Raw genomic sequence first — 26,486 nt, 5'->3', positions numbered from 1 at the left:
TTTAGTTTTTATAGGTTTAGAATTACATGCATATTCAAAGTTACAGTGCTCTGTTTACTCGTTTTTTATTTGTTTTTAGCGGCAAAAACTAACTTATCTACACACAGAAGTGAACTGATTTTTACATGATGATGTGTTGGGCTGTATACATTTTAATCAGTTTTAACTAAAAGGTATTGAAAGTTCTTTCAATTATAATACTAAAAGCATTTCTTCTTGTGGGTGTCATATATGTTTTGCAGACCGTTTGGAGGGTGACAGATCAGAAGGCTCTGGTCAGGAGAATGAAAATGAGGATGAGGAATAACCAACTGTTATTGGCAAGCACTTAGATGTTCTGAAATTTGTAGGAGACATTTATTCTATTTTTTTCTTTACAGAGCTTTAGTGCAATTTTAAGGTTATGGTGTTTTGGAGTTTTCCCTTTTTTCGGGATAACCTAACATTGGTTTGGAATGATTGTGTGCATGAATTTGGAAGAGTGTGTAAAACAAAACTAGCAAAATGTTTAAAAAACTTTTTGCCATGTGTGAGGAGTGCTAGAAAATGCAAAGTGCAATATTTTCCCTAACCTTCAGATATGAGAGCTTGGATCAATGTGGAAGAGTAATTTTCATTATAGTGAAAATGTTGGTTCAAATAAATTTCTACACTTGCCATTTGCATGTTTGTTGCTTTCTAATTAAAGAAGTTGGTTGTTTTAAGATATCCTGAATATGACTTTTTATTTCATGCTTTACTACCTTCACCCACGTTTTCTGGTCTTCTCGGTAACATAAGGCTCTTTCTCTATTTTCTAGACTTGATAACCTTTTCTGTTTTGGCTTCTGTGTGATAGAATCACATAGAGGAGCTTTTTTTCATTTCTCTTTACACAGCATGTTATCTTCACTTCCAGTCACCGTCTGTCACGATTAGCAGTACCTCTCTACCCAAGTACAGGGGTCTGGCTTCCAGCAGTAAGCACAGAGCATTGCGGCTAGCTCCCATGATGGAGCTCTGGAAGCTCTGGCTTCCGGTCTTCCCCTCTCTAACTTCTAGATTTCAACTGAAAGCTGTTGACCATCCAGTCTTAGGATTCCGGGTCTTCCTTTACTCTAGTGTCCGACTCCACCCAGGCCTGTAGCTTGGGGGTTCGGAGCTGAAATGCTGCTGTAGACTTAACCCTGCCATCATCCTCCCTCCCCTCTCCCAAAGTGCCGTGCTTTTCTCCAGCTGGGCCGTGCAGGACTCATGGGGGGGCCAGGCAAAGCATCCCTGTGCTGCATGGAGAGCCGGCACCGCCCCTTCCCACAGGCTGGCTGCAAGGCCAGGAACACCTGCTACTGAGAGAAGGCAGATTGGCTTTTTGGATAGAGGGCAAAGAACTCTTCTGTTGGCTCAGTAACTTCAGTTGGACTTCAGAATCTGGCTCTCACCCTAGACAGGGCACATATGTTTTCACATTAGGAAATGTGGTAAATGGTCAAAGGGAAAAGGAAGGTGGGTGGGGCAGAGGCTACTGGAGGGCTCAGTGGGGTCAAGGAGCTTTAGCCAAACAGGGCCACTGCATGACTTCTGGAAAGTACCAGGGTCTTAGTTTCTGGTTACCAATGAGTTATGGGATCTGCTTAAGCCATGTGACTTCTCTGGGCTTGTTTCCTCCTCTCTACAGTGCGGGTAATCCTATTTGTACCACCTGTGTCCTGGGGCTGTGTTAGGACCCCACGAAGCCACAGAGTTTGAAGGGCTTCACGGAACAACTAAAATGACCACTGGAAGCGCACAGGACATACGTCATTTCTTGCCCTGTAATAAAACAGTAACGGAGATGCTGTAGGGAGGTGCTGGAAGGCGGGTGGGGCAGAGGCTACTGGAGGGCTCAGCGAGGTCAAGGAGTAGTAGCTCTTTGGCCAGAAGAGCCCAGAAGAAAATCAAAATTGTACTGTCCGCTCTGGCACAGGACGTCGGTAGTAGGGGGGCCTGGGGGGCGGGCAGAGGGTACATGCGAACTCTGACCTTTCTGCTCCGTTTTGCTGGGAACCTTAAAACTTACTTTTTTTTTTTTTTTTAATTTAATGGTATTTGTCAAAGGAGTTAGGTCCCCTGCTGTTAATTTTGCAGAGTGTGGGTACTGTGTGTTAAAAAGGAGCGGGCAGGCCAGACAAGCAGTCAAGGAGGCAGCAAAGAGAAAACATTCTAGAGGCAGCGTTGACACTTCCCAACTCCCTGTATGTTGGGGAGGCCCCAGCCGGTCCCACAGCTGGACCCTGGGGCTCAGCTGCAGCTTGGACCCAGGATTATGATCTCAGTGGTGGCAGGTGAGGTGGTCAGGTAAAGGTGGTAGGTTTTGTGCCTGGAGGTTGCTGAGTTTCACTGGCAACCTGCCCCCCACCCTTTGCCTCTGGTTATGGGACAGACATCTAGAGAGTGGGTTGGTGTTCATTAAGCCTCCTTTATTTTTTTTTTTAAGATTTTTTTTATTTGAGAGAGTATGAGCCAGGGGAGAAACAGCAGGCCCCACCCCCCGCCCCACCCCCATTTAAACCTCCTTTAAAAACCTTGGGTTAGGAGGTGCCTGGCTGGCTCAGGCGGTAACCGCAGGTGACTCCGATCTTGGGGTTGTGAGTTTGAGCCCATGTTGCATGTAGAGATTTCTTGAAAATCTTTAAAAAATAGGGTGCCTGGGTGGCTCAGTGGGTTAAGCGTCTGCCTTTGGCTCAGATCACAATCTCAGGGTCCTGGGATTGAGCCCCATGTTGGGCTCCCTGCTCAGGGGAGAGCCTGCTTCTCCCTCTCCCCCCCTGCTCATGTTCTCTCTCTCGCTCTCTCAAATACATAAGTAAAATCTTTAAAAAAAAAATCTTAAATAAAAATGAGAGTGTTCTGTATTTCTGGGTCATGCTAAGTCATTTAATAACAGTCTCTGAATTTAATTGTCTTCGAGGAATTTATGAACAGCACATGGATGGATGTACTGAGGTGAGTGTGGTGTGGACATCGCCACCTCCCAGTTCTACAGCCATCAGCTCCTTCCTGCTCTGTCTCCTTCCCCTTGTAAGCCTACCAGAAGGGAGGCTGCACTCGAGGATGTGGCTGCACACAGTGGGTCAAGGGGGACACATTCAGAAAGTCCACAGCCCAAGTACAAATCCACAATTTCCACAGCTATACATGTACCAAAACAGATATTTAATCAGGTAGACAAAACTAGTCTAAATATATTTTACTCATTTATAAATATTATGATTTATAATAATCCTAAGCATTTTTCTTATCTTAAAAAAAAACCATCCAAAAACTTCAAGTGAAATATATTTCAGGATTAGCTTGCTTTTGTTTTGCTTTGAAGGTTTTTAACAACTTCTGCATCCAGGGGTCCATTATCAGAACACAGCCCAGAACTCCTGTCTCTTAGCGTATCCACACCAGAGTGACAGACCTGCTTCCCACCAAACAGGCTCGCTCCGCAGCACTCGGGGTGGCCATGCTTGCCCAGGCCCGTGATCCCTGTGGGGCTGTCTTTTCATCCAGGAGGGGCTCACTTACCTGTGACTTGGGATATTTCAAAATGGTGGTGTGACAAGGAAAACCAGAAATGGCTTCTAATTCCTAAGCCGTTAATACTATTCAGGAAAATTCTGAGGGAAAAGAACACAGCTTTGTGTATTACGTTCTCCTAAAAATAACATTGAGTAAGGGGCGCCTGGGTGGCTCAGTTGTTAAGCGTCTGCCTTCGGCTCGGGTCATGATCCCAGGGTCCTGGGATCGAGCCCCGCATCGGGCTCCCTGCTCGGCAGGAAGCCTGCTTCTCCCTCTCCCACTCCCGCTGCTTGTGTTCCCTCTCTCGCTGTATCTCTCTCTGTCAAATAAATCTTAAAAAAAAATAATAAATAACACTGAGCAAAATTGTGCTCTTGGTAATCTTATGCAGATTTGAGTCTGTGCTTTGAAATCTTTCAAATAAATCCAATCACTTTCCTTGGGTTGCCGTTTTTTGTTTTTTGGTTTTTTTTAGGTCTGGGAAGCCGATAATCCAGGCTCCCCAGCTCTCTGGTCTCCAACAGTTTCTACCCACCTACTGAGCCCAGCTAGCCTATTCTAATAATGAGGACTTCTAAGTATCCCTCCACCTCCTCCCTTTCTCCTCCTCCTCTGCAAAGTTGCAAGTTGGCTCCTTCTCAGTCCCATGGCCAAGACCTGGCATTTGACCCAGACTCTGGCTTAATGCACTCTGGGAGGTCAGACAATCCCTAGGCTTCTCTCCCTGGATTCTGTGTGTCCCCGCTCCTCAGCCCAGAAGGGTGGTCAGGCTCTGTCCCCTCCTACAGTCACATATGACAGCCATTTTCCTTTGCTTTAGAGTGAAAATTGTGAGTCCCTTCTGTCTTCCATGGGACTCGCCTGGGGTTCTGCATATACTGTGGGTACCAGCGTGGACTCCCATCCCTGTATGGCCTCCTGCCACAGGGGCTTGGAGGATCAAAGGACTCTGTGAGCCCGAGACCCCCGGCCAAGCAGTCACTATCACTGGGGGACAGAGCTGTCCTTAGCACCCAGGTCCCGTCGCAGGGGCTGTAAGGGAGGTCAAGGCTGAACTCGTGCCCTGGCTTGGGACTCTCCAGCAGGCCCCCAGGGGCCCATCATCTTTGATTGCCATTAACAGAAAAGCTCATTGTTGCTCCTTCAGATCTCTTAAGTTCCAAACGCTACTTCACCCTATCCTCCCTTTCTCTTGCCTTCTCCTGCCTCGCCATATCCCCCTTCCCAGAAGACACAATTCCCATGGCAACAACCCCAGCACCTCCTATCCCGGATAACAGTTATCCTCGCCAGAGTTTCACTTCCTGTCCTGGAGATGCCCCTAAAACCAGACTAACGCACCCACCTGCCGCGACCGGGCAGCCACCGGGGGGCTCAGCTCCAGGTACCGCGCAGGACGCTGCGATCCGCAGGGTCACCTCGGAGGGGGCCCACCTGGACTCCGCGTCCCCACAGAGGAAGACATTGCACACCTCGTCGTATCGATGAGACAACCGCGATGCAAGACTGAGGGGCCCAAGGCTGCCCGCCTCGGAAGCGGCAGCGCGGGATGGGGACCCAGAGCCTGCTGCGCCCTCCCACCCCCCGCTCGCCCTTTCGTAGCCGCGTCACCCTCCCCGGTTCCGTGGACAGGAGGGCGGCCGGGGCTCCAGGCTGACCGCTCGACATGGGCAGACCCTGTGGTCCATCCAGAGACTGTCTCTAACGACAAGCATCTCAAGGGCCTCCTGTCCGGATGGGAGAAGCGTCCCGTCGTCAAGTCGGAACACGTCCTAAGATCTCCTCCGTATCAGCGCTCTTTCCGACGCTCTCCGGTCCCACCACGAACGGCCTCAAGGCTGCAAATCCCTCGGCAGTCTCCCGGCTCGCTCGGCTCCGCGCAGCGCCGCACCGCGGCTCCCGCAATGGGGCTGGAGAACGCTGCGCCGCCGGCCCTCCCGCCCCAGCGCCCATCGGAGACGCTGCGCGCAGCGGGTCTCGCACGGAATAGAGCTGCCGGCCGGGGCTCCGGAGGCTGCGGGCTGCAGGGGCACCGGCTCCGCGGGGAGCGAACCGGCGTTCAGCCGCACCCTTCTCTTCCCGGCCAGACACGGCCCACGGCGCACAGCCCCACTGCTGCCCCCTAGTGTCGGGGCCCTGAACGCCCCAGCGCCGCGTGCTCGGGAGCGTGCGCCCCCAGGCCCCCCAAGCCTGGCATCCGGGGCACAGCACAGGGACCCGGTCAAGTGGCAGCTTCAATAAGAGAGGCAAAGATGGGCAACAGCCCTCAACGTGGGCCTGTCAAAACCGGGGCCCGCAGGACTGAGATTCTTAAGCGACCGTGTGGCCCAGTGTCCCCTAGGAAGGCCTCAGGCTGCCCAGGATAAAGCTGGCACGCCGGGTTTGGTGGGGGCAGTTGGGGTTTTGACCTTCTACACGGAGGGAGGGGAACTTGAGAAAGTGTGCGGATTTCCGCCTCTTCCTCTCCTCACCGCCTCCCTCCCGTGCTCCTCCTTTCCTCACTCGCTCTTGCTCGCTCTAACTCTAAGGCTGCATCAAGGCAGACTGGAATTCCTGAATAGGCAAACTGTGGTTCTAGCTGCCCGAAATCCTCCGCGGCTTGGCTCAGACGGTCCCCTCCGTCCCTAAGTCCCCTACCTGGAAATGCCTCCCTCCGCTGAAGAGTAAGAGGACCTGACTTTGCCATTTCTCGGCATCTCGCTCCGCCAGGCCTCTCCCTGCGTGATAACGAGCGGAACGAGCGGAACGCTTTAGGGCTTCTGCCCCGCGCCCAGCCCGGCGCTTTGCTCGGAGCGCATGCGCCGCGTCGGGCAGTGTCCGCAGAAAACAGGGAAGGCGGGGGCTCTGTGAAGCGTGCTAGCTCTGGACAGGCTCAGACGAAACCCTAGCGGACCCCAGCTGGTCTGGGATCTGCCAGTGGGGACTCGGGGTCTCAAGACTCCCTCCAGCCCGGCCTGTGCAGTCCTGGGGAAGCTCCCCTTCACCCCCGCTTGCAAGCTAATGTGCTGCTCTCAAGAAGGCGTAAGGGGCAAGCCGCCCGGCTGTTGCAGCCTAGAGGCAAAGGCCATCTCCGGGCATCTTAGTCGGTCAGGATATGGTCCCTTTACCGGACAAGTGTACGGAGAAATACATACCCGCAGAGCACAGAAAATGCCCTCGGAGGGGCGTCTGCGTGGCCCAGTAGGTTAAGCGTCTGCCTTCGGCTCAGGTCATGATCCCGGGGACCTGGGATCGAGACCCGAGTCGGGCTCCCCGCTCAGCGGGTAGCCTGCTTCTCCCTCTGCCCCTCCCCCTGCTCACGCTCGCTCTCCCTCTTTTTCTCTCTCAAATAAATAAGATCTTTTAAAAAAATGCCCTCAGGTTTAGGAATGCCCCCCGGGAGCGGGAGCAGAGCCCACGGGTGCAGCTACCCTCCGCTCCTCCGGAAAAGCCTCCACCACCCCCCACATCCCGAACCTAGACCCCCGCGGGGCGCCCAGCCGACCGGGAGCACTGGTGATGGGCGCGGGCGCCACGAAGGCAGCAAGCCCCACGCCGCGGGAAAGGGCTTCTCGCCAGACGGCAAAAGGACGACATGTCACCAGGAGCTGGCGAGGCGCCAAAGGCACCACCACAGAGGGAACGTGCCGTCTGGAGTAGCTGCATCTCCTGGGGGCCTGCCCTCTACCGACGCCCTCGAGTTCGGAAGGCGGGGAGGGCGGCTTCCCACGTCGCCCCTGCGCTACTGCTGTCCCACCTCAAAGGGGGGCCGGGCAAGCCCTAACCGGACAGCTCACACTCCCGGCGCTCCGCTTCTGCGTCCGAGGGGTCGGCCTTCGGGGAGCCCCACCCCACCCCGCCCGCTCCACCCGGGCCGGGCGAGCTCATACACGGCGCCCGCAGGGCTGCGCTCGGCCGTCAGACGCCATCAAAGCTGTGCCCGCGTTGGCCCGAGGGTTCCCCCCCCCCCACTATAGATGCCGAGGACATCAAAGACCACAGCGGTACATGATCTTCCCACCCCCTTACCCCACTTTCCGGATGGCTCGAGAAGTGACACGAAGTCCCAAAGGGTCCAAGAGGAGGAGCTGGGCCAAGAGCGTCGGCGGAGCGCCTTTCTCCGCCGTCCTGTGGCACGCTGCCCGGGGCCCGCAAGCCGGCTGCTCTGGGCGGTGGACACCACGAGCAAGCGGGCGCCAGGCCTCCCTGCGCGAAGGGGACGCCCTCCCGGGAGAACAGCAGCTCCGTTTCCCCGCCCAGCTGGGCACCACAGCCCCGCTCCCGCTTGGGAAGATGGGGGGCGGGGGCCCTAACCAAATGCATTATTTTTTTAGTTCTCGAAATGAAACATCTGGCACCTGCTCCTTCCTCGTGTCTTGTATAGTGGTTGCTCCCTTCTTTTTAAATACCAAAGCATCAGTCAATAGGGAGGGGGGCAGGGCGGCCCCATCCCCAGTGACAGCAGCCCCGGGGCCGCGCCGCCCCCACTAGCACCAGCAGGCGGCCCCCGATGACTGCAAGGTCCCCACCAGGATGGAGGCGTGGAAGCCCCTGCGAGAAGCTCTGCTCCCAGGTTCTCCTCCGGGGAGCATTCAGGGTGGCCTGCACCAACCACGCGGATGCGCAGGGGACGGTCCTGCTCTAGCAGGAAGAAGTGCCGTTCTTCCAGGAGCACCGCGAAGGGCTTACCTCCCGAGACCTCTGGGACAGTGCCCGGCTGCCCCTGGACGTCCTGGAGTAGAGGAAGTAACCCACGCGGCCGTTTCCTTCCAAGCCACGGTCCCTAGTCTCCCTTCCATTACCCCCTCCCAAAAAGTCATGGCCACACCTCCGTCTGCTTGCCCTGGAGCCTCCGACGTCTCTGGTCCCATCGCCAGGGCCCACCCGGAGCCGGCGGGCGCTCTCACAAGACCCCGTGGTCAGCGTTTTTCCGGGTGGCTGCGCCCCAGATATCCTTCCCCGGGGCGCCCCTCTGTGGGCCAGTCCGCCCTGAGGCCCTCATCGCGGTTCTGCAGCTAAAATGTCTCCCTCCTCGATGCTCTGCAGCTGCAGCCTCTGACCCGCAAGAGTCCTGCTGCCTCGGCGGCCCCCGAAGCCGGCCCCCGGGACCGTCCGTGCTGCGGCCAGAACCCCGGGCAACGCCTCCTCCCCGAACAGCTTGATCTTGGCTTCGGCCTCTATGACTTTGGCCAAGCTGGCCGCATAACTGTCCAAGGACTCGTGCACTTCGGCTTTCACGTGAAGAACAGGGTTCCTGGCGGCATCTGAGGGGGAAGCAGAAAGGTTAGCCGAGAACTGCGAGCCGCGACTACGGGGAATGTGCCCGCGGATGCTTCACGGCCCGGGGAGGGGGCGGCGCAAACCGAGGGCGTGGGTTCTGTGGCCACGTTCCCTAGGCTCGAATCCCTGACGTCCCAGGTCCTACCTGGGGAGGCGTGGAACTGACCTGCTTCCTCACCTACAGAGAGAAGGTCACGGGGCACCTCTTCCTAGGGTCAGGAAACTGTGATCATTAAGCAATTCTCTGAGACCCCTAGGTCTGGCCCACAAGAGAGGCTTGATAAATACTTCCTAGTAATGATATTCAAAATTCCACACCTCTCAAAGAATTCTCTGGTACTTCAGCTCCCTAGAACTATATAATGCCTATCTCCTGGCCACACTGGCTCACGCCAGCCAGAACCTCAAGGTTGGAAGTAACATCAAGGTCCGCGCCCCACCCAGGATTAGGAGCCCTGACAACTCACACCAACAGAGACAGCGAATCTTCAACCTCACACCCAGTGCCTTACTATTACTGCCCTGGCTGCCCATCTGTCCCCTGCCATTGGGGGGGGGGGGCAGTTCATCCCCTACCCCTCACATTTTCTGGAGAGGGGGCAACTTCTGCCCCACGTGATGAACACTCCCTGTGTCATCCATTTCGGGGAATCTGCAGCCAGCCCCGGCGTGCTTCACACACGTGATGAAGGAAGAGGGGAGGGACACGTGGCCTCCCCCAGCCCCTCTCCCCTGTGTTCCTCTCTGGCTGCAGACAGGCGGCCCTCACAACTGCCATCCCCACTAAGCAGGCCTGATGCAGCCAGACTGGCCTAGGTGGGCTGGGCGGATCAGGGAAGGAGTCACTCCTTTTTTATTTCCAGGGGTAAAATATGATAAAGCCCACGAGGCTGTAGGCCAGACTCTGTCCTGGAGTCTACTTTGTCTCTCTGACCACTGTGACTGCCCCACAATTTGGCTGGGAGAAAACCTGGGATTCACCGCCAACCCAAGGCTCTGACAGGGCTCTCCCTTCCTGTCACAGTCAGCATCCCTGAGTCCCTGACACCATGTCCACACCCGTCGTGCTGGTGGCTGTCCTCGCATGCTGGGATTCGGAGCAGAGAGGACCTTCCTTCCATGGGCACTCTGCACAGTCCCCCGTCCCTCTTCTGATCAGCGTGTCTGGATGGGAAACCAGACCCCAACACTTGTCTCCCACCTGTCCTGATTCCAACCCTAGCACCAAGCTGCCTCTGGAACGGAGGGTCTGGTTTCCCATCCAGAGGCGACTGGGGGCTGGGGCTGGAATCAGGACAGGTGGGAGAAAAGCACGGGCGCCACAGAGCTCATTCTGTTCACGGAACTCTCAGGCCCTCATCGACTCCAGGGCCAACGGATGGTCACGGGGGGATGGTCGCAGCGGCAGCCTCTGCTGATCTAGGAACACTTGGGGGGCCACTGCTTCCATTTCCCATGTGAGGAAGCGGGGCTCAGAGTGGGCAAGTTCAGATCTCTGCCCACGCCTGACCCAGAAAGGAGAGAAACTACAGAGGGCTCAGACTTTTACACAATCCGGCAGCTTCCCGAGGAAAGAGATGGGAATCAGGATCTGTGTGTGTGTGTGTGTGTGTGTGTCCACCTAGAGTTCAACAGCCCCTCCCTTCCCACCTTCCCACTCCAGCAGTGGGAGGCCTGAGGCCAAGTGTGACGGGCGGGGCTGGGAGCAAGCAGGGCGGGGGCGGGGGGGCAAGGCCGGAGGCCTGGGATGCTGGGGATGGGAGCAGGGCTGAGCCAGGGAATTTGCCCAGGTCCATGCCTGTCCCCCCAGGCGGCCCTGAAGCATCAGCACACACCCACCTTTGATTTGCTCCACTTGATCCTCAAAGGTCACGGAGCTCCTTCTCTTGGCGGGGGGGCAAGTACAGTGGGAGGGAGGGTTGTCATCAGATGTGTAGTCCTCGAGCAGCATCACGTCTGTTCCTAAAACCAAGCGTGGGTTGTGCACACAGAACTGGCGAAGCAAGGTCCTCCTTCTCCACCTCTCTCCACCCCCCTGCCCCCTCTCTCCCATGTGTTCAATCCCGCCAACAGGTGCAACTCCTGCCTGCAGCATTTGTCCAAGAAACACTGGGTGCATCACCTCATTTCGGGGTAGCTGCAGCCGGAGCCCCGGGGCTGCTTCAGACACAGGAAACACAGCCGTGTTCCCCAGACAGCAGGTTATGTGCCACAACTACAGTGACTCAGGGCATTGAGCCAGGCCTGGGACGGAGGGGAGGGGGCGGCAGGGCCCCATGACAAGGAGCTCTGCGTTCTGAGGATTCTTCTTACGGTCTGAATTTCCATCATTGTTAAAATATGTTGTGCTAAATAAACATTTAAAACTTGCAAATAGAGAGTCCTTTGGGGATCAAAAAAGAATTGAAAAATATACCCCCCAAAAGAGTGGGGAAACAAAGGCAGAGAGGCAGGGGGTCCCATTAGAGAGAGCTGGGCGAAGCAGGGGTGGGGGGCTCCGGGCTGAGACGGGACCCTGGCCGGACCCTGGGGCGAATGTTGGGACCAGCCTTGTTCCATCTCCAGCTTGCAACCCTTGAAGGCCTTAGTGCTCCGGAAACGAGGAAGACGGGGCAGCCCCGGGGTCCTCCTGCTGTTTCAGGACCGGCTGAGAGGACACCACGGCCTCGCACGAGGGACTCGGGGTGAGAGGGGCCGGCGGACCAGCGGTTCAACCCACCAGCTGACAGGTGACAGAACATTCTCAGGGAACGTCCTGCCTCCAGGGAAAACTGCCCACGACAGAAGGCCGGGTCTTGGTGTCAGCCCGCGACCTACCCCAGAGTTCCATGACACTGGCTGAGGCCGGGACAAACAGGTCAGGGCAAAGATGAGTTTTCACAGGCTCCCCGCTGCCGTCGGCCCAGCTCGTGGGCACAGACTCGCCCCCGGATGCAGAGCGGAGGCCCCCGCCCACCTGCCTCTCGCCAGGGCAGCAAGCAGCGGCCGGAAGGAGGCGCTCCGGCCTGCAGGATCCCCTGGGGGGCAGCGCCTGGGCGGGGGGGTACGGGGAGCATCTGCGCTGGAGATGTGTTTCTTCAGGGAGACCAAGTTTCTCAAGGGCAGGCCCAGGGCTTGCCAGGATGGTGACGAGAGAGTGTGATCTCGGTGGGACTGCCCCTGATAGAGGGAGGACCCCCCCAGTTCACAAACGGGGATGCTCCCAGGCTTAGAAAGAGATTGAGCATGTTGCCCAAGAGAACACAGCTCGGAAAAGGCCCGTCAGACACAGAGAGCCGGTCGCGGCCGCCGGTCTGACACCAGCAGCAACAGCTCATGGTCGCCAGCACGGCTACTTTTCCAAGGGTTTCACTTCACTGGGATCTGACAACAGCCCTGTGTGGGGGAGAGCGGCACCCAAGTCCCCATGCTCTATAGGGGGAAACCAAGGCCCCGAAATGCTGGCAAGCTGAAGGCCACGGCGAGAGGCCCATGCTCGGGGCCCGCCCACCGGCTGCTAGCCTGGCACCGGGCCACGCGGCAGGTGGGACACTTACCTGAGTCCTGGGAGCAGCTGAACCCAGTGTCCCCCGTGCTGCTGCTGTTCCCCAGGGGCTGTCCACCTGCCATGAGAGCAGTGAGGTGGGGGGACAGGCCCAGGTCTGAAAGGTAAAGTCGGCACCATCAGCACAGCCCAGGTCCCGCCGAGGCGGCCACGGACCCTCCCTCTTCGGTCGTCCCCACCGGCCTCCCCACCGCCTCCCCTGTCCTCTGTCTCTGGCACACCGGGCTCTCAACCCATGGCAGAATCGGGAGTCCCCAGCTGCCCTTTCCCCTCTCTGCCTCTTGTTCCTATCCCGGGGGTGGGGGGGGTGTCTGCCCTGTGACAGGATTCCCCGGGCCCCCGAAGATGAAACTCTCACACCACCACCACACGCCAGAAGGCAGGTGGCAGGGAAAACGTGCGGCGCGTGGTCTTGGGAGATGGCCTTCCAGTTAAACATGGGATGTGGGTGCACCGTGACCTCCTGAGATCCCACTTGAATACGGGGAAGGAATTTTCAAGAGGCGCAAACCGCAAAGTGGGAGAGAATGCCTACAAGCCGGAAGGTGAGGACAGGGGGCCTGACCCAGGGAGCGGAGGCCGGCGGCTGGGGAGGCCTGGGTGGAGGCCAGTTCTCACGCAGTGCCCTCCAAAGCCCAGGACCTGGAGGCCCAGGAGCCTCTGCAGCAGGTGGGGCTGGACAGAAAGTCTCCGTAGGCAGTGGCGGGTCCCGTCCACCACTCTGCCCAGCCCAGGCTCAGGAGCTCGGGCCCCTTGTTGGCAGGAGGGGATAACCCAGGGCCGGCCTCAGAGACCCCCGCCACGGCTGAGGCGACACCAGCTAAACTGCGGGCGCAGTGACAGGCCACAGAGTGAACAGCAGGACCCCCATCCCTCAGTTCCCGCAACCTGGCCAGGAGAGTGAGAACCCTTTCAGGGGCGGTCGAGTGGCCAAAGCGCCACAGTCAATGGGCCTCGTGCGCCCCCACGCAGGGCCCCCGCCCGCTCCCAGGGCCTCGCCACCAACATGGAGGAAGGCCAAGGTTACTAGACGCTCAGGGAAAGGCATTAGCTTGAAAGAGATGAAGGAATACAAAAGAAAGAAAGAAAAGAGAAAAAAATGGATCTCAGAAGAGACAATGGAGGAAGCTTAAGAATTAAAAAAAAAAAAAATTTTACTTGAGTCCCCTGAGAAAGTTGAGAGAATAACGACTCCATGGAGACCACAGAGGTCACGGGAAGGAGCTGTTGGCAGTTAAAGCTGCGGCACACGAAGTCAAACCCCCCTGGCCTGGACTGAATGAGCACCCACTCTCCCCCGCGGTTTGCCTACAGACCGGACGGGACTCTGTTCTTTACTCTCGCCCGGAGCCTTCCGAGGGTTCGAGGTGATGGACAGCACGCTTCCCTTCCTTCCCCGGAGTCCAGGAGGAGACGAGAAGGGCAGGCTTCTCTCCGAATCACCCGTCCGTGAGCTTGGGGAACTGCGCTCGTGCGGAGCGCGCTGGTGGAGTGGACTGGGGCCAGAGAAGACCCCGCACGCGCTCATCCCCATCCTGGGCCTTGGCCTCAGCCCGTGACCACGGCTCGGCAGGAAGCCCGGCCTGGGGAGGGGCCCGCGGGGGGCCAGGCACTGCCGACCGGGGTGGCCGAGGCCGCGGTGGGTTTGGGACACGTCTCTGAGGCTGCGGTGAGAGCCAGAACATGGCCTGGTCTCCAGCAGCGGGACGAGTCGTCTGAGCCAGACCGCTGTGGCTGGGCTGGAAGGTCTGGAACCGGCCGCCCGGCGGCCCTGCCCCGTCCTGTGTTTACCCGGCATTTACCACTCCACAGTGGGCGCAGTTACCCTGGGATTTTTCACACGAAACAATAACACATCTACCGGGTTGGGCCCAATCCAAGCCCTGTTACAAAATTAAAATAAAAAAGGCACAAAGGTGACAGGCCCCGGGGATCTGATCAAGCCTGGGGTGACTCAGAGTCACTAGTGCCCTGCAGTTCTGAGCTGAATCGGGCACTCCGAAGTCACCGGAAGGTGACACCAGGAATGGAACGTGTAAGAGCAGGTGGGGAAACTCAAAGGTCCCAGGGTGGCCTTCCCTCCCTCCAACCCCGACCTCCCCAAGGGGCCCTGCAACAAGGCATCTCTCCTGTGTGTGTCCGCATCCTTCTCTCCAGAGGACTGCTAGAAAGGCCCTAACCCAGTTCCAGGAGCTTCGGGCACCAGGTGGCAGGCATTTGTAGAGGCTGCCTTCCCACGGTGCCCAGGCCACCCTCCCAGGCTGGGGTGGGGTGAGCCCTGGGCTCTCCGCCCTGCCTGGGATGGAGGTCTGAGTCACCCGGTGGACGAGTTGCTGGAAGGGCAGCTTGCCCTATCTCCTGAAGGCTCCTGATCACCCGAAGCCACCTGTCAGCTCTGGATTTGTGGTCTGGCCTCGCCAGACCACGTGTGAGCATTCAGCTCACCTTCCAGCACTAGAAGTCAATGTCAGCTCCAGAGCTGACCCAGATCTCCATTCCTCAGGGAGCCTCCCAGGCAGCAGGCACTTTGGTGGCTCAGTGACAGATAAAAACTTAAAAACCTTAGGGAAAACCTTTGCCTTTGCACTTCTTCAGCTTGGAGCTAACAAACCCACTGATTATGGTGGAAATCTGTGTATGAAATAAACATGACAACGTGTTTCTCAAACTCCTGGCCTCCCTGAGTCAGCGGGGAAGCTCCAGATATTTCTGGAATTCCTCTCTGCCTTTGCTCACAGCACGCTGAGGATTCCTTGGTTAAAACTTCCCAGGTGGCCACCCAAGTGGAAAGGAACAAAACCCAGACAGAGCTTGCAGTCCTTTGTGGCTCCTTTTAGAAGGAATCTCCCCTTACTTCTTTCCCTGTGCGACCACCGGGGCTCGGGCACTGAGGGAGGAGGCCCAGAAGCTGATTTTGGTTCTGGAGTCTGGGCGGATCCAAGCCAGGCCCACACGGGGCGTCCGAGGAGGGTCCGCCCGGCGGGGCTCAGCCAGACGGACCGAGGCCCAGAAGGCCGCGGGCGTTCCCGGTGTGGGCGGGGCGCGGAGGCGCGGGGCGGGGCGCGGAGGGGCGGGGCGCCGGCCACCGGCCGCCCTGGACTCGCCAACCAAACCACAGCTGCCGTTTCCCGCCCCTTCTCCTGGCCGCAAGACCTCCGCCAGCACCGTCCCAGGTGATCTGCATGGAAAACCTCGGCCAAAAGCAGACGCTTCTTTTTGCGCTAGCTACCCTCTCCTCCTCCATTCTCTTTCCTCGTTCTTTTTCTTTCCCCATTCCGGCTTCCATGGAATATAAAGCAGGTCATATTTTTTGCCTAGAAGACAAGTGATTTACAAAATGGGAATAAGTTAATCAGAGAAACGAAACCAGACCCTGGATGCAGTCCTGGCTCACAAGGCGTACTTGGACACAGGAATTGGCCAGGGGCAGGCAGGGCATGGGCACTTCAGTGGTTAAAATCCGGGGTATGTAGACATTCTTTTTTTCCTCTGGTCAAAATAAGAAGTCCCTCCCTTGATCTCAGGGTCGTGAATTCAAGTCCCACGTTGGGCATGGAGGCTACTTAAAAAAAAAAAAAAAGCGGAAAGTCCCTGACTTCCTTCCTCTCTCAAGAATAAACATTCCATCAGCCCATGAAATAAATCAGTGATGTTGGTTTGTTATTGCCTCACAGAAAAACTCTCCTATCACCACCACCACGGAGTATTCACGATAATTATGAGCTATCTTTCCACCCTCTTGAGAGGGAAGTTGGAAGACTTCTCTCAACTGTAATCTGAACTAGCTTTTTCCAGTTGATCTAAATGTCTTCAAAATCTCTCTTCCAATAGCACTTCCAGGTGATAATCTCCCTCAAACATGACCCAAAAAATCCAGCTATGTCCCCACTAGAATAACACGGTACTAACGGCTAGAGGCAAGATCCACCAATGCATGCTAAAAATACTGGGTGAAGGCTGAAGGAGAGAGAGGATATTTGCACAGCCTCAAAGATCTCCCCCATTGTGTGTATTAATTGCAATGGAAACCACAGTGACTTTACAGGGGAGAAACCTGACAGATACCCCTGAACTGTATGGACTGGAAGTGTCCCCCCAGAATTCATATGCCCTAAGCCCCAATGTGATGGCATCTGGAAACAGGGCCTTTAGGAGGTAATCAGGAGTAGATGAGGTCATGAGGGTGGGGTCCTCAGAAGAACAGACCTTGTTCTGTCCTGTCTCCCCGCATCCCCATCATGTGAGCCCACGCAAGAAGACAGCTTGGAAGAGCGCTCTCACCAGAACCCAACTGTGTGGCACCTGATCTCAGACTTCCAGCTGCTGGAACTGTGACAACTCTGTGTCTGTGGTGTAAGCCCATCGTCTATGATATTCTGTGACAGGAGCCTGAGCTAAGACATTAAGCATCAAGGTAACATGAACTAGTGGGCGCCTGGGTGGCTCAGATGGTTAAGCGTCTGCCATCGGCTCAGGTCATGATCCCAGGGTCCTGGGATCGAGTCCCGCATCGGGCTCTCTGCTCCTTGGGAGCCTGCTTCTCCCTCTGCCTCTCTCTCTCTCTCTCTCTCTCTGTCTCTCATGAATAAATAAAATCTTTAAAAAAAAAAAAAGGTAACATGAACTAGTAATAGGACATATGTGCCCCTGACGTGACCACTACAGAGCACAGCACCCTCACAGCATCCCTGCCCAAAACATACGACCTCATTCTAATCCTGAGAACACATCAGCTAAATGCACCCGGAGGGGCCTTCTACGAAATCCCTGACCAGGGCTCCCCAGAGCGTTACTGTCATGGGGGCCAAGGGAAGAATGAGGACTTGTCAAAGCTTGAACAAGACAAAGAGGGCCATGACATGATTGTGAACTGGATCCTGGTGGGACAATGGGTGAAATCCGAATCAAATGCATAGTTAATATTAATGTCTTAGTTTCGGTAACTGTTGTGGTTTGGCCAGATGTTAACACCAGGAGAAGCAGGGTAGATGCAATTCTCTGTACCCACTTCCCAGCTCTTCTCCAAGTCTAGAATTATTTCAAAATAAAAAAGGGTTAAAAAAAAAAAATCTATCTCAGCCTAGAGTAATTCCTCTGGGTCTCACCAAAGGTGAAAGGATTGTCTCCAGAAACTTGTCAGCTCCCTAATCGTTACCAGATGGAGGAGCAGCTTTATACACAGGAGATGGTGACATGTGGCGGGGGGGCTGGGCACAACGTGAATTACTGGTGACAATACGAGGAAGCCGCTGACCAGCAAGAACAGCCCACGGAGGAGCGTGTTCGGGGATGGGCAGCTGAGGCCGGGCGGCAGTGCCTGCAAGTGGGATGTGCTTTACAGAACACGGACAGGACAGGACGGCCAGGAGCGGAGGGTAGTCCAGTCCAATGCCTGGGTTCTGCTGTTGGTAGAAAGAAGGCCAGCGGGCCGTGGCTAGGCTAGCAGAAAACGGATTTCTGAACTCTGGCGTCCCCTGCCTTGAACTGCTGAGCTTGCACAAGGGGCTTGGGAAAGACAGGGGACACTCTGGGATGTTCCTTCCCCGATGGGACACCTGGGCTTGGAGCCTCTGAGAGCTCAGCCATCAACACGGCAGAGCGCCCGAGAGGACCACAGGCTACTCCTGGCTGAGGTGGGCACCCCTTTCCCAGCAGGTTCCCAAGTTACCTGTGATCCTGTTGGAAATGCTGAAGAGCCTGGAAGCCCTCTGCCGCGGCACGAATGGCTCCCGGTGGTACCGATCCCCAAAGCACAGGCCCAGCAGCTCCTTGCGAACCGTCTTGTTCCAGAGCCCATAGATCAGGGGGTGGCAGATGGCGCTGGTAAAGGACAGCCACGTGGCCCAGGTCTCCAGGGTCGGGGAGACATAGTTCTTCCCCCAGAGGGCCTCGGAGGTGATGACAAGCATGTAGGGGCCCCAGGTAACCATGAAGGCCCCGAGGACCACCAGGATGGTGATGAGGGCTTTGCACTGGTTGGCCGAATAGACCACGCCCTGAAAGGCGTTCTTCCTGCTGCCGGAGGAGGAGGTAGAGGTGCTGGAGTTCTTCCTCCCACCCCTCTGGGCGTCCTCCTCCACGAGGACCACCGCGCCGCAGTGCACCTTGCGCGCCTTGACCCTGGCCACACGGAAGATGACGCCGTAGCACACCAGCATGACCAGAAAGGGGAACAGGGCACACCAGATCTGCCAGAAGGCCGTGTAGCCAGGCTCCCGGTGCCACGCCGCCACACACATCCACTTGAACTCGTCAAACTCCACCGACGACCAACCGAACAGAGGGGGCAGGCAGCCGATGAGGGAATGGAGCCAGATGTAGACAAGGGCCATCACAGCTCGGTTCCCCGTGATCTTCATGGGGTACACCATGGGGTACAGGACAGCATAGTAGCTAGAGAAAGGATGAAGGGAGACAAGAGACAGCAGTCAAAACAGGGAAAATATCCCCAAACGGGCACCCAGTGCTCTCCGATGTGGGGAGTTTTGCTAAACCTCTCCATCCAATCCAGCCATGGGGCGAATGCTCCTATAAGTAGCCCCTTCCCCCAACTTGTCCCCGACAAGTCACAGACGGGGCCACGTTACACAGCTTTGTGGGACCCTTCTTCTGTCAAGAGCTGGATGCGAGGATGAACCCAGAGCTCAGGCGGTCCTGTTTCCAAGTCACAGTGCCAGAGCCCAATCAGATCCAGAGCTGGGGGAGTTCTGAGGGATCCTGCCTTGAGCCAGATCACGTCTGTGTTGCCGGCATTAACCCACTTAGATCAGTTTTCAGAGGGTCATTAAAAACCAGACTAATGTGGGCGCCTGGGTGGCTCAGTCCTTAAGCGTCTGCCTTCGGCTCAGGTCGTGATCCCAGGGTCCTGGGATCGAGTCCTGCATCGGGCTCCCTGCTCAGTGGGGGCCTGCTTCTCTCTCCAGCTGCCGGTCCCTCTGCTTGTGCTCTGTCTCGCTCTCTCTCTCTCTCTGACAAATAAATAAATAAAATCTTTTAAAAAAAACCTAAATATCGAAGGACTATGGGGTTCATTCATTCGAGAACATTCACCGAAGGCCTGCTGTGCAGAGCACTGTGCGGTGTACCAGAAAGGCAGCGAGGAGAGGCGGGGCGGACAGACGGTAAGAAGAGTACGAGAGTCTGGAATAGGAAGAGCTACATGTCGTCCTCACAACAACTGCCTGACGTGGTAAGTATTACCATCACCCTCATTTCACAGATGAGGACACCACAGCAGAGCAGGAAGACGCAGCCTGCCCAAGACAAGGGAAAGAAACAAGACATACAGCCAGTCCCCAACGCACATGCCAGCCGGAGTCCACACGACAGGGGTGGCTGCCAATCCCTTGGCCCTGTGTGGAGTGGGGAGGCCTGGCGGGGCCCTGGCCCAGACGGCGGGGTCAGCGCAGGCTTCCTGCAGGAAATGGCCCACAGACCCAGGTCTTCAAAGATCAGAGGCCCTGGCCCAGGAATAAGTGAGGTGGAAGGCAGCCTGGGGGGTGTGGAGACGCGAGCCTGCGCCCCATAGGGAAGCTGCCCAGAGCGCCATCAGACAGGTGCAGAGTGGAGGCGGAGCCGGAGATGGGAGGCCAGGGGCCGGGGGCCTGCCTGGGCGTGCGAAGCCTTGCAGGCCTGACCCTTGAACTGGAAAGGGTGAGAGGATGTAGACCATGGGGTTGGAAGGAAACCAGCACCCTCCCCACCCAGACGTTTTATCCAAAGGAAAAGCTGTTTCATGAATAATAGGGTTTCCCCCTGAGGGCAGCGTGTGCAAATGACAGGGGTGGCCACGCGGATGCTGCCTGGTACAGACAGGATGTGAGAAAATGGCCGTGGCTCTGAGGGTCACACATCTCCCGTGAAGCCTCCTCCCCCACTGGGACCATCCTGAGTCACCTCTGGGCACCAGCGGCTCAGGGACAGGGCCACAGCCTGAACTGCCCCCTGCCACACCTCTCCCGGAGGGGCTGCCTCCCCCGTCTGCACCCTTGGGGAGCACCTTCCTAACCAGAGGTCAGCCTGGGGCTGCTGATGTGGGGCTGCGGGCTCCTGCCAAGATGGAGCGTGGAAAGATAGCGTTTCTGGTGTGGGTTCTGAAGAGGATCCTGCAGGGATCCCGCCATGGCTTACGGCTATCACTGCCCCCCGCCTGGGGTAAAACAGTCTTATGCTGATACCTGGCCTCGCACCTTGCACGTCCGTGTGGCCCAGTGAAAGGAGCATGCCTTTGGAGCTGGAACACCTGGCTTCAGACGGTGGCTCTGCTGTCCACTCGCTGTGTGACCTCTGGTGGCTGATCGAACCTCTCAGAGCTTCAGTTCCATAGCACGTGCCACAGGTCTGCGCCACGAACTCAGCGGGTGAGACTGAGGGAAAGGCCCGGAGTGCACCTGCTCTTCCCACGGCAGTGGGGACAGAGCCTGGTGTCTGCCTGACCCCAACCTTTCCGCCTTCCTTCCTGAAAATGGGAGCCCGGACTGTTCACGCTGCTCCCAACCGCCATGACCGAAAGGGAACACTGGGCCCTTCTGAGTCCCGAGAGATGATGCAGGCCATTCTGGTGGTCTCCTACCTCTTGCCAGGTGATGGACGAGACATTGACCTGTGCGGCATCATCCCAGCAAATGAAATGAGAGGGCGCACGCTACGGTCAGATGGAGGGGCGCCTGGGAGGTTTCCTTCACTTTTAAAAAGAAAGAAGGCAGAGATTTCTCCTTTTCTTTCTTTCTTCCTCTCTTTCTTTCTGTTTTGAGACTTATTTGAGAGAGAGAGCGCATGTGTGAGCAGGGGGAGGGGCAGAGGGAGAGAATCTCAAGCAGACTCCCTGCTGAGAGAGGAGCCTGATTTTTTTTGAGGGGGGGGTGTTCCCACAACCCCTGAGATCATGACCTGAGCCGAAACCAAGAGTCGGACACTCACCTGACTGAGCCACGCAGGTGCCCCAGATTGCTACTTTTCTCTGCCCTTTAAAAGACTGCAGGCCCTCTGACCTCAAGACACCTCAGGGGCAAGAGTGCGTCCCCCAACTCCTCTGACCAACTCCGCTCTGGCAGTCATAAAAACAATTACAATTAATAAGCTGTCCTCTACAACATACCCTTCTGGCTATTCTTAACACCCAGTTATTATTATTATTTTATGGCAAGACTTCTTTATTCTAACCAATGGTACTTGTTTCACCCACTGACTAAGGTTCTGGCTGTGAGCAATTCCAGTGGAACATGACAGCAATCCTTCCCAGCTCGGTCCTGAGTCCCACCGGGATGCTGGGGTCGGGGCCGGCTCCCAAGGGGTCAGTCTCCCCGAGTCAGAAGGGCCCCCCGCAATGGGCCAGAGTGCTGTCCGTTTATATTCATACCCTCCAAGCATTACGCTGGTTTTAGGGTTTGCTTTCATTTTCTGTAAAATTCATATACAATGAAATGCACAAATCTATAGCTCTATGAAAATAGAGAACATTCCCACATCTGCCCACAAAAAAAAAAAAAAAAAAATGGATTTCGTAGATTTGGGATTTCATTTCTTTCAACTGAGCCTCATTTAGGCCTAGTTGCAGGTTCAAAGGAAAATACAGAAAAGCAACTCCCTGCCCCGCTGCAGGCCAACAGAGGCCAAAACAGAGGGCTTCCTTTGCCTTCTGGGCTTCTAACTGGCTTCCGAAGCTCTGTCTTTTCTCCAGCAACTCATCTTTACACATGAGCCCAAGCACGAGCCCCGGTCCAAAAGAGGCTCTCACGATGTCGCGTGTAACAGGAAGTCGTTCTGCACGCCGGGGCTCTAAGGCTGAGCTCTCCTGGGAGAGCCAGCCCTCCACCAAGGACGCCGGCTGCAGGAAGACCACTCCACTCCAGACACCAACGGAGCCCGAGCCGACGACAGCTACCTCGGGGAGAACACATTAGCTTATGCTGAGCAGTCTCCTAAAAGCACGAGTGATTTCCGTCACCATCACTGGCCATCCCACAGTTCCAGCTCCTTTCATTTATTAAACACTATTTTTAGAGCTGGGGTTTCATCCATCCCAGGGCAAGGTGGAAACATGAGCTGCTTCCAGGCTGAGCCACAGGTGACCACGTCACAGACTTAGGGTACGAGCCTTCCCAGGTCCAATGACAGTCACCACCTGGGCCTAGGTCCATGTGGCTAGTTTAGAACACTGACATTTCCACCGAATTTCACTCCGGTCCGCTCTGTTTTTACACTCTGTGTTTTGCTCTCTCTTCATGAGGCTATAAGATAAACGCTTTTGGCTCATCTGCCAACTTAGTTTGATGGATTTCTTCAGCGGGGGTTCTCACCTGGGGACGAGGGGTCTCCCTGGGGACAAGAGGCAGTGTCTGGAGACACTCTGGGTGGTCCCAACCAGGGAGGACGTCCTGCAGCGCCCAGGCCGGTCCCCCACAGCAAGGGTTATCCGGCCCAAGATGTCAGCACTGCCAGGCTGAGAAACCCGGAGTTCAACTCACCGCTTGCTGGACCTGACTGGTGGCTCACTTTGCAGTCTCTGGAGGTGAGTAAGAGTCCGGACTTTACCTCCTCAGAACTGGACGAGTTACCTACCAGCCATGTGGGCTTGGGTGAGCTCACAAAGCCTCATTCTGCTCGTCTGCAGAATGGGGGCCAGTCGAGCTGTTGCAAGAATCAGCTGGGATGAATGTTTATTAACAGCACAGTGCGGCGCCTGGCAAGTGACTACCAGCAACCCTTTCAGGTGAGGTCATGACCCATGCCCTAGGTTTTCTCCTCTGGCACTTTCTTAGAAATGTGCCCATCTCTTTCTTCTAGTCCCATTCTCTCTGTTCCTCCTCTCTCAGGTTTTATTGCTTTTTCCTCTTCTCTCTCTCCCTCCCGACCCCTCCCCATCTCTCCCTTCCTCCCTCCCTCTCTTATGCACAGACACACACACACAGTTGCGTCTTTAGGTTTCCAACAGACTAGGGCAAATATGTAACCTCTGAAATGACCAAGATTGAGTAAAATTAGTTTACTGAAACTAAACAGGCAGAAGGAGCGTATAAGTATGTCATTTAAATGGACAGGATCAAGTTAACTGGTCCTGTCAATCTGCTTCTTTAAGCCACATGAATGACCAATAATAAAAAAAATCAACTGCGTCTGCCCTGAAGTCATCTGAAAACACCACACTTTGCGGCAGTTCCTACACTGTAATCACAAGGATCTGGCCGCGACAGTGGCCCACCTCGGGCTTGCAGGGGAGTCACCAGAGATAACCAGTCCCTGACTGCCCGTCACCAGCGGGAGGCAGACGTCCCTTCTCGACTCGTGGCTGTATCATGAGGAGGCGCTGGTGCCAGGCTGTGGGGCCTGTGGCGCGGGGATCAGAGCTCGGGCGGGACAAGTGTGCTGCCATGTGTTGTGGGTGTCACCCCGTCTCCAGCCACGCGCCCCGGCCACGGCCACAATGGGCCCACACACCTCCCCGGCTCCGCGCCTGGCCCAGCCCCGCGTCCCTTGTCCCTGCTCTGCAGCCTGGCTGCCCCTCCAACATGTTCTGTGGTCCGGTCACCCATCCCTCTCCCCTACACTGAGCTCCTCGGCGCGTCTGCTCCTCTCCCCGGGCTGTGTCTCCCCAGCACCAACCACTGTGCCAGGCCCGCGTCAGGTGCCCAGTAACTGTTTCTCACAGAAACAACTGGAGGCTGTGCCTTCGGCCGGCAGGGTCCTTCCCACCGTTTACACGCCTGCACCGTCCTACTCGCCGTTCTGACTAGTTAGTTCGAATGCCCCCTTTGCCCGGGAGCCAACGCAGGACTGGAGCCGTGCCAGTGGCTACTTCTGCTTTGGGTTCCCCCCCACACTCTCCTGCCAGCCGTAAACTCCTGGTGGGCAAGGTCTGTGTCCTGCCCGCGCCTGCATCCCGCCACCCTGAGCCTTCCCCAGAGTGGCCGGCCAACAAGCACCCCAGTGGGAAAGAAGGTGCTGGAAGAGGTCAGCCATCTCTGGGATGGTGCGCTCAGACAGCACGATGAGAAGATCTGTCAAGCTTGCTGGGAACCCAACGTTCAAGCGAACACACAGCCCCCCTGAGCCGCCCTGTCACGCAGGCACAATCAGAGGACCCCTGAGAGGCACTTAAAAACAAATCCCCCTGCTCTGCTCTAGCCGTGTGCCCTCCCTCCGTGCCCCACAGGACCCAGGGCCCAGGAAGGGACACTCAAGAGAGCCACGATTTTTAAAAAACACAGAAATTAGAACAGTGAGATCCCACACCTTCCCACTGCCGACAAAGTTCCAATTATTTTTTTTAATGTTATATAATCAGTCTTGATGGGATTGCTGACAAATGGCTACTGGAATAAAATCTGTACATCTTCTGAAAAACAACCTGCCTTTGATACATGAAGAATCTTGAAAGTGTGTTTACTCTTACCAAAAATACAATTCCACAACATACATGTTCCTCAAAACTGCTATCTAGAACAGTAAGCTAGGAAGGAACTGTAAAAATAAATTCTTGTATATCCACAGGATGGAATACCATGGAACCATTAAAAATCAGGTTCTTCGGGCACCTGGGTGGCTCAGATGGTTAAGCATCTGCCTTCGGCTCAGGTCATGATCTCAGGGTCCTGGGATCGAGTCCCGCATCGGGCTCCCTGCTCCTCGGGAGTCTGCTTCTCCCTCTGCCTCTCTCTCTCTCTCTGGCTGTCATGAATAAATAAATAAAATCTTTAAAAAAAAATTTAAAAAATTAAAAAATAAAATAAAATAAAAATCAGGTTCTTCAAGGGCATTTGACATTTGCAGGTGGGAGAAAATGCTCATCATCACTTGCTAAGTAAAAAAGCAGGTCACAAAAACCACACGTGCCGGAAAGCCTATTTAAAAAACGTACCGTACGCTACCAAAACTTAGTAGAGGCAAATATACTAAAACCGAAACAGTGATTGCTTCTGACTGGTGGGATTATGGATTTCTTATTTTATTGTTTACATTCTCTGTATCATTTGCATTATTGGAGAAAAAAAGATATTTAGAGAGGCCAACTGATTAGTTCTGACCGACTGCTTCCTTCATTTTGCATTCCCTACAGCCACAGAGAGCCGACAGGGTCTGGCCTGGGGCCTGGGAGAGGCCTGTGCTCTGGAGGAACCATCCGCTACCACTAGTCAGCTAGACGACGGACGGTCCCGAAGAAGCCCAGCGGCTGTGTCACCCAGTGACAAGAACCCGGACTAGCCTCCTCCCCCATCCTTCAAGCTCAACCTACTCTCTCCCTTGGAAGTCAAACACTTGCCCGTGGTGAATGAAGTGGCCAATCCTAGTAAGCGTGGTGAGCGTGGGGGCCCAACCAACCTGCTGGACAGCAGGCGGCCCCTTGGGAAACCCTGGACCTAATGTCTCTGACACATCACTTCCCCAGCTTCTTTTTCTCATCTATAAAGTGTGCATTAGAGATTTTGAGAATTTTTTTTTTTTTAAGCATTGGAATCTCTTTTAAAAAATAAACCCAAATGCAATAAAATCAGAGGTGCTCTGGTTGAAGGAAGGGCATGGAGGAAGAGGCAGAACTCTGCTTTCTCGTCCTCCCCAGCAGAAGCCCCCGACGTCCTCCCAAGGAACTAAGACGGTGTGGAAGTCTCAGGACCAGGTGATCTCTCGGGTCCCCCTGGGCACACAATCACTCCTTAATTCTTCAGTTCTCTGAGGCAAGCTTACCGGTCCACAGCGATGACCCCGAGTGTGAGCATGCTGGCCGAGCTGATCAGCAGGTACAGAAGGGCCGAGAAGTTGCACCAGACCACGCCAAAGATCCATTCCCTCCGAATGGAGCTGGTCGCCACGAAAGGCAGCACCAGCACGGACAGCAGGAAGTTGGACAGCGTGAGGCTGAAGACGAACTTGTTGCTGAGGGTGAGGAGGTAAGACTTCTTGTACAAGGTGACCACGATGACCAGGTTGCCCAGGCAGACAAAAATGGTGATGATAATGATGGTGATGAAGTCGGTGATGACGGCGCCCCCTTCACCACCCTCCTGGTCCGTGAGGTTGCTCAGCTCCTTCCTGTGGCCGAGGGAGGAGTTGAGGCTCATGGTCAGGGCACCTCAGCGTGCGGTGGGCAGAGCATGCCGGACCACTGGAAAAAGAAGGTAGGACCAGCGGGCAGGGGAACACTCGTCAAATCCCATCATATGCACTT

The 26,486-nt window shown here is 55.8% G+C and overlaps 2 protein-coding genes across 13 annotated transcripts in view; one reads left to right on the top strand and one right to left on the bottom strand.

Moving 5' to 3' along the window:
- The window catches only part of DCAF6 (DDB1 and CUL4 associated factor 6), a 135,878-nt gene extending 135,170 nt beyond the window's left edge, over positions 1-708 (top strand). For all 7 annotated transcript variants that reach the window (XM_045877527.3, XM_064594372.1, XM_064594370.1 and 4 more), the window contains one exon: positions 243-708. In XM_045877527.3, the coding sequence (XP_045733483.1) occupies positions 243-307 (65 nt within the window). In that variant the 3' untranslated portion in view covers positions 308-708. The remainder of the gene's footprint in view (positions 1-242) is intronic.
- The window catches only part of GPR161 (G protein-coupled receptor 161), a 58,653-nt gene that overhangs the window by 2,484 nt on the left and 29,683 nt on the right, over positions 1-26,486 (bottom strand). For 4 of the 6 annotated variants that reach the window (XM_064594375.1, XM_064594374.1, XM_054508074.2 and 1 more), the window contains exons 3-7: positions 26,006-26,423; positions 17,994-18,718; positions 12,318-12,422; positions 10,621-10,743; positions 7,531-8,765 (exon numbers count right to left, since the gene is read on the bottom strand). In XM_064594375.1, coding sequence (XP_064450445.1) covers positions 8,500-8,765; positions 10,621-10,743; positions 12,318-12,422; positions 17,994-18,718; positions 26,006-26,379 — 1,593 coding nt within the window. In that variant the 5' untranslated portion in view covers positions 26,380-26,423 and the 3' untranslated portion in view covers positions 7,531-8,499. Of the gene's footprint in view, positions 1-7,530; positions 8,766-10,620; positions 10,744-12,317; positions 12,423-17,993; positions 18,719-20,502; positions 20,692-26,005; positions 26,424-26,486 lie in introns of those variants that run through there. The other 2 variants (XM_064594378.1, XM_064594377.1) reach the window with 2 other exon arrangements.

The sequence above is a fragment of the Mirounga angustirostris genome, unplaced genomic scaffold (assembly GCF_029215605.1).
Source record: "Mirounga angustirostris isolate CCGP_5_RB_7025 unplaced genomic scaffold, mMirAng1.0.hap1 SCAF_6, whole genome shotgun sequence".
Lineage (NCBI taxonomy): Eukaryota > Metazoa > Chordata > Mammalia > Carnivora > Phocidae > Mirounga > Mirounga angustirostris.
The sequence above is the reverse complement of the archived record's forward strand: the minus strand, read 5'-3'. Positions and strand labels throughout refer to the sequence as shown.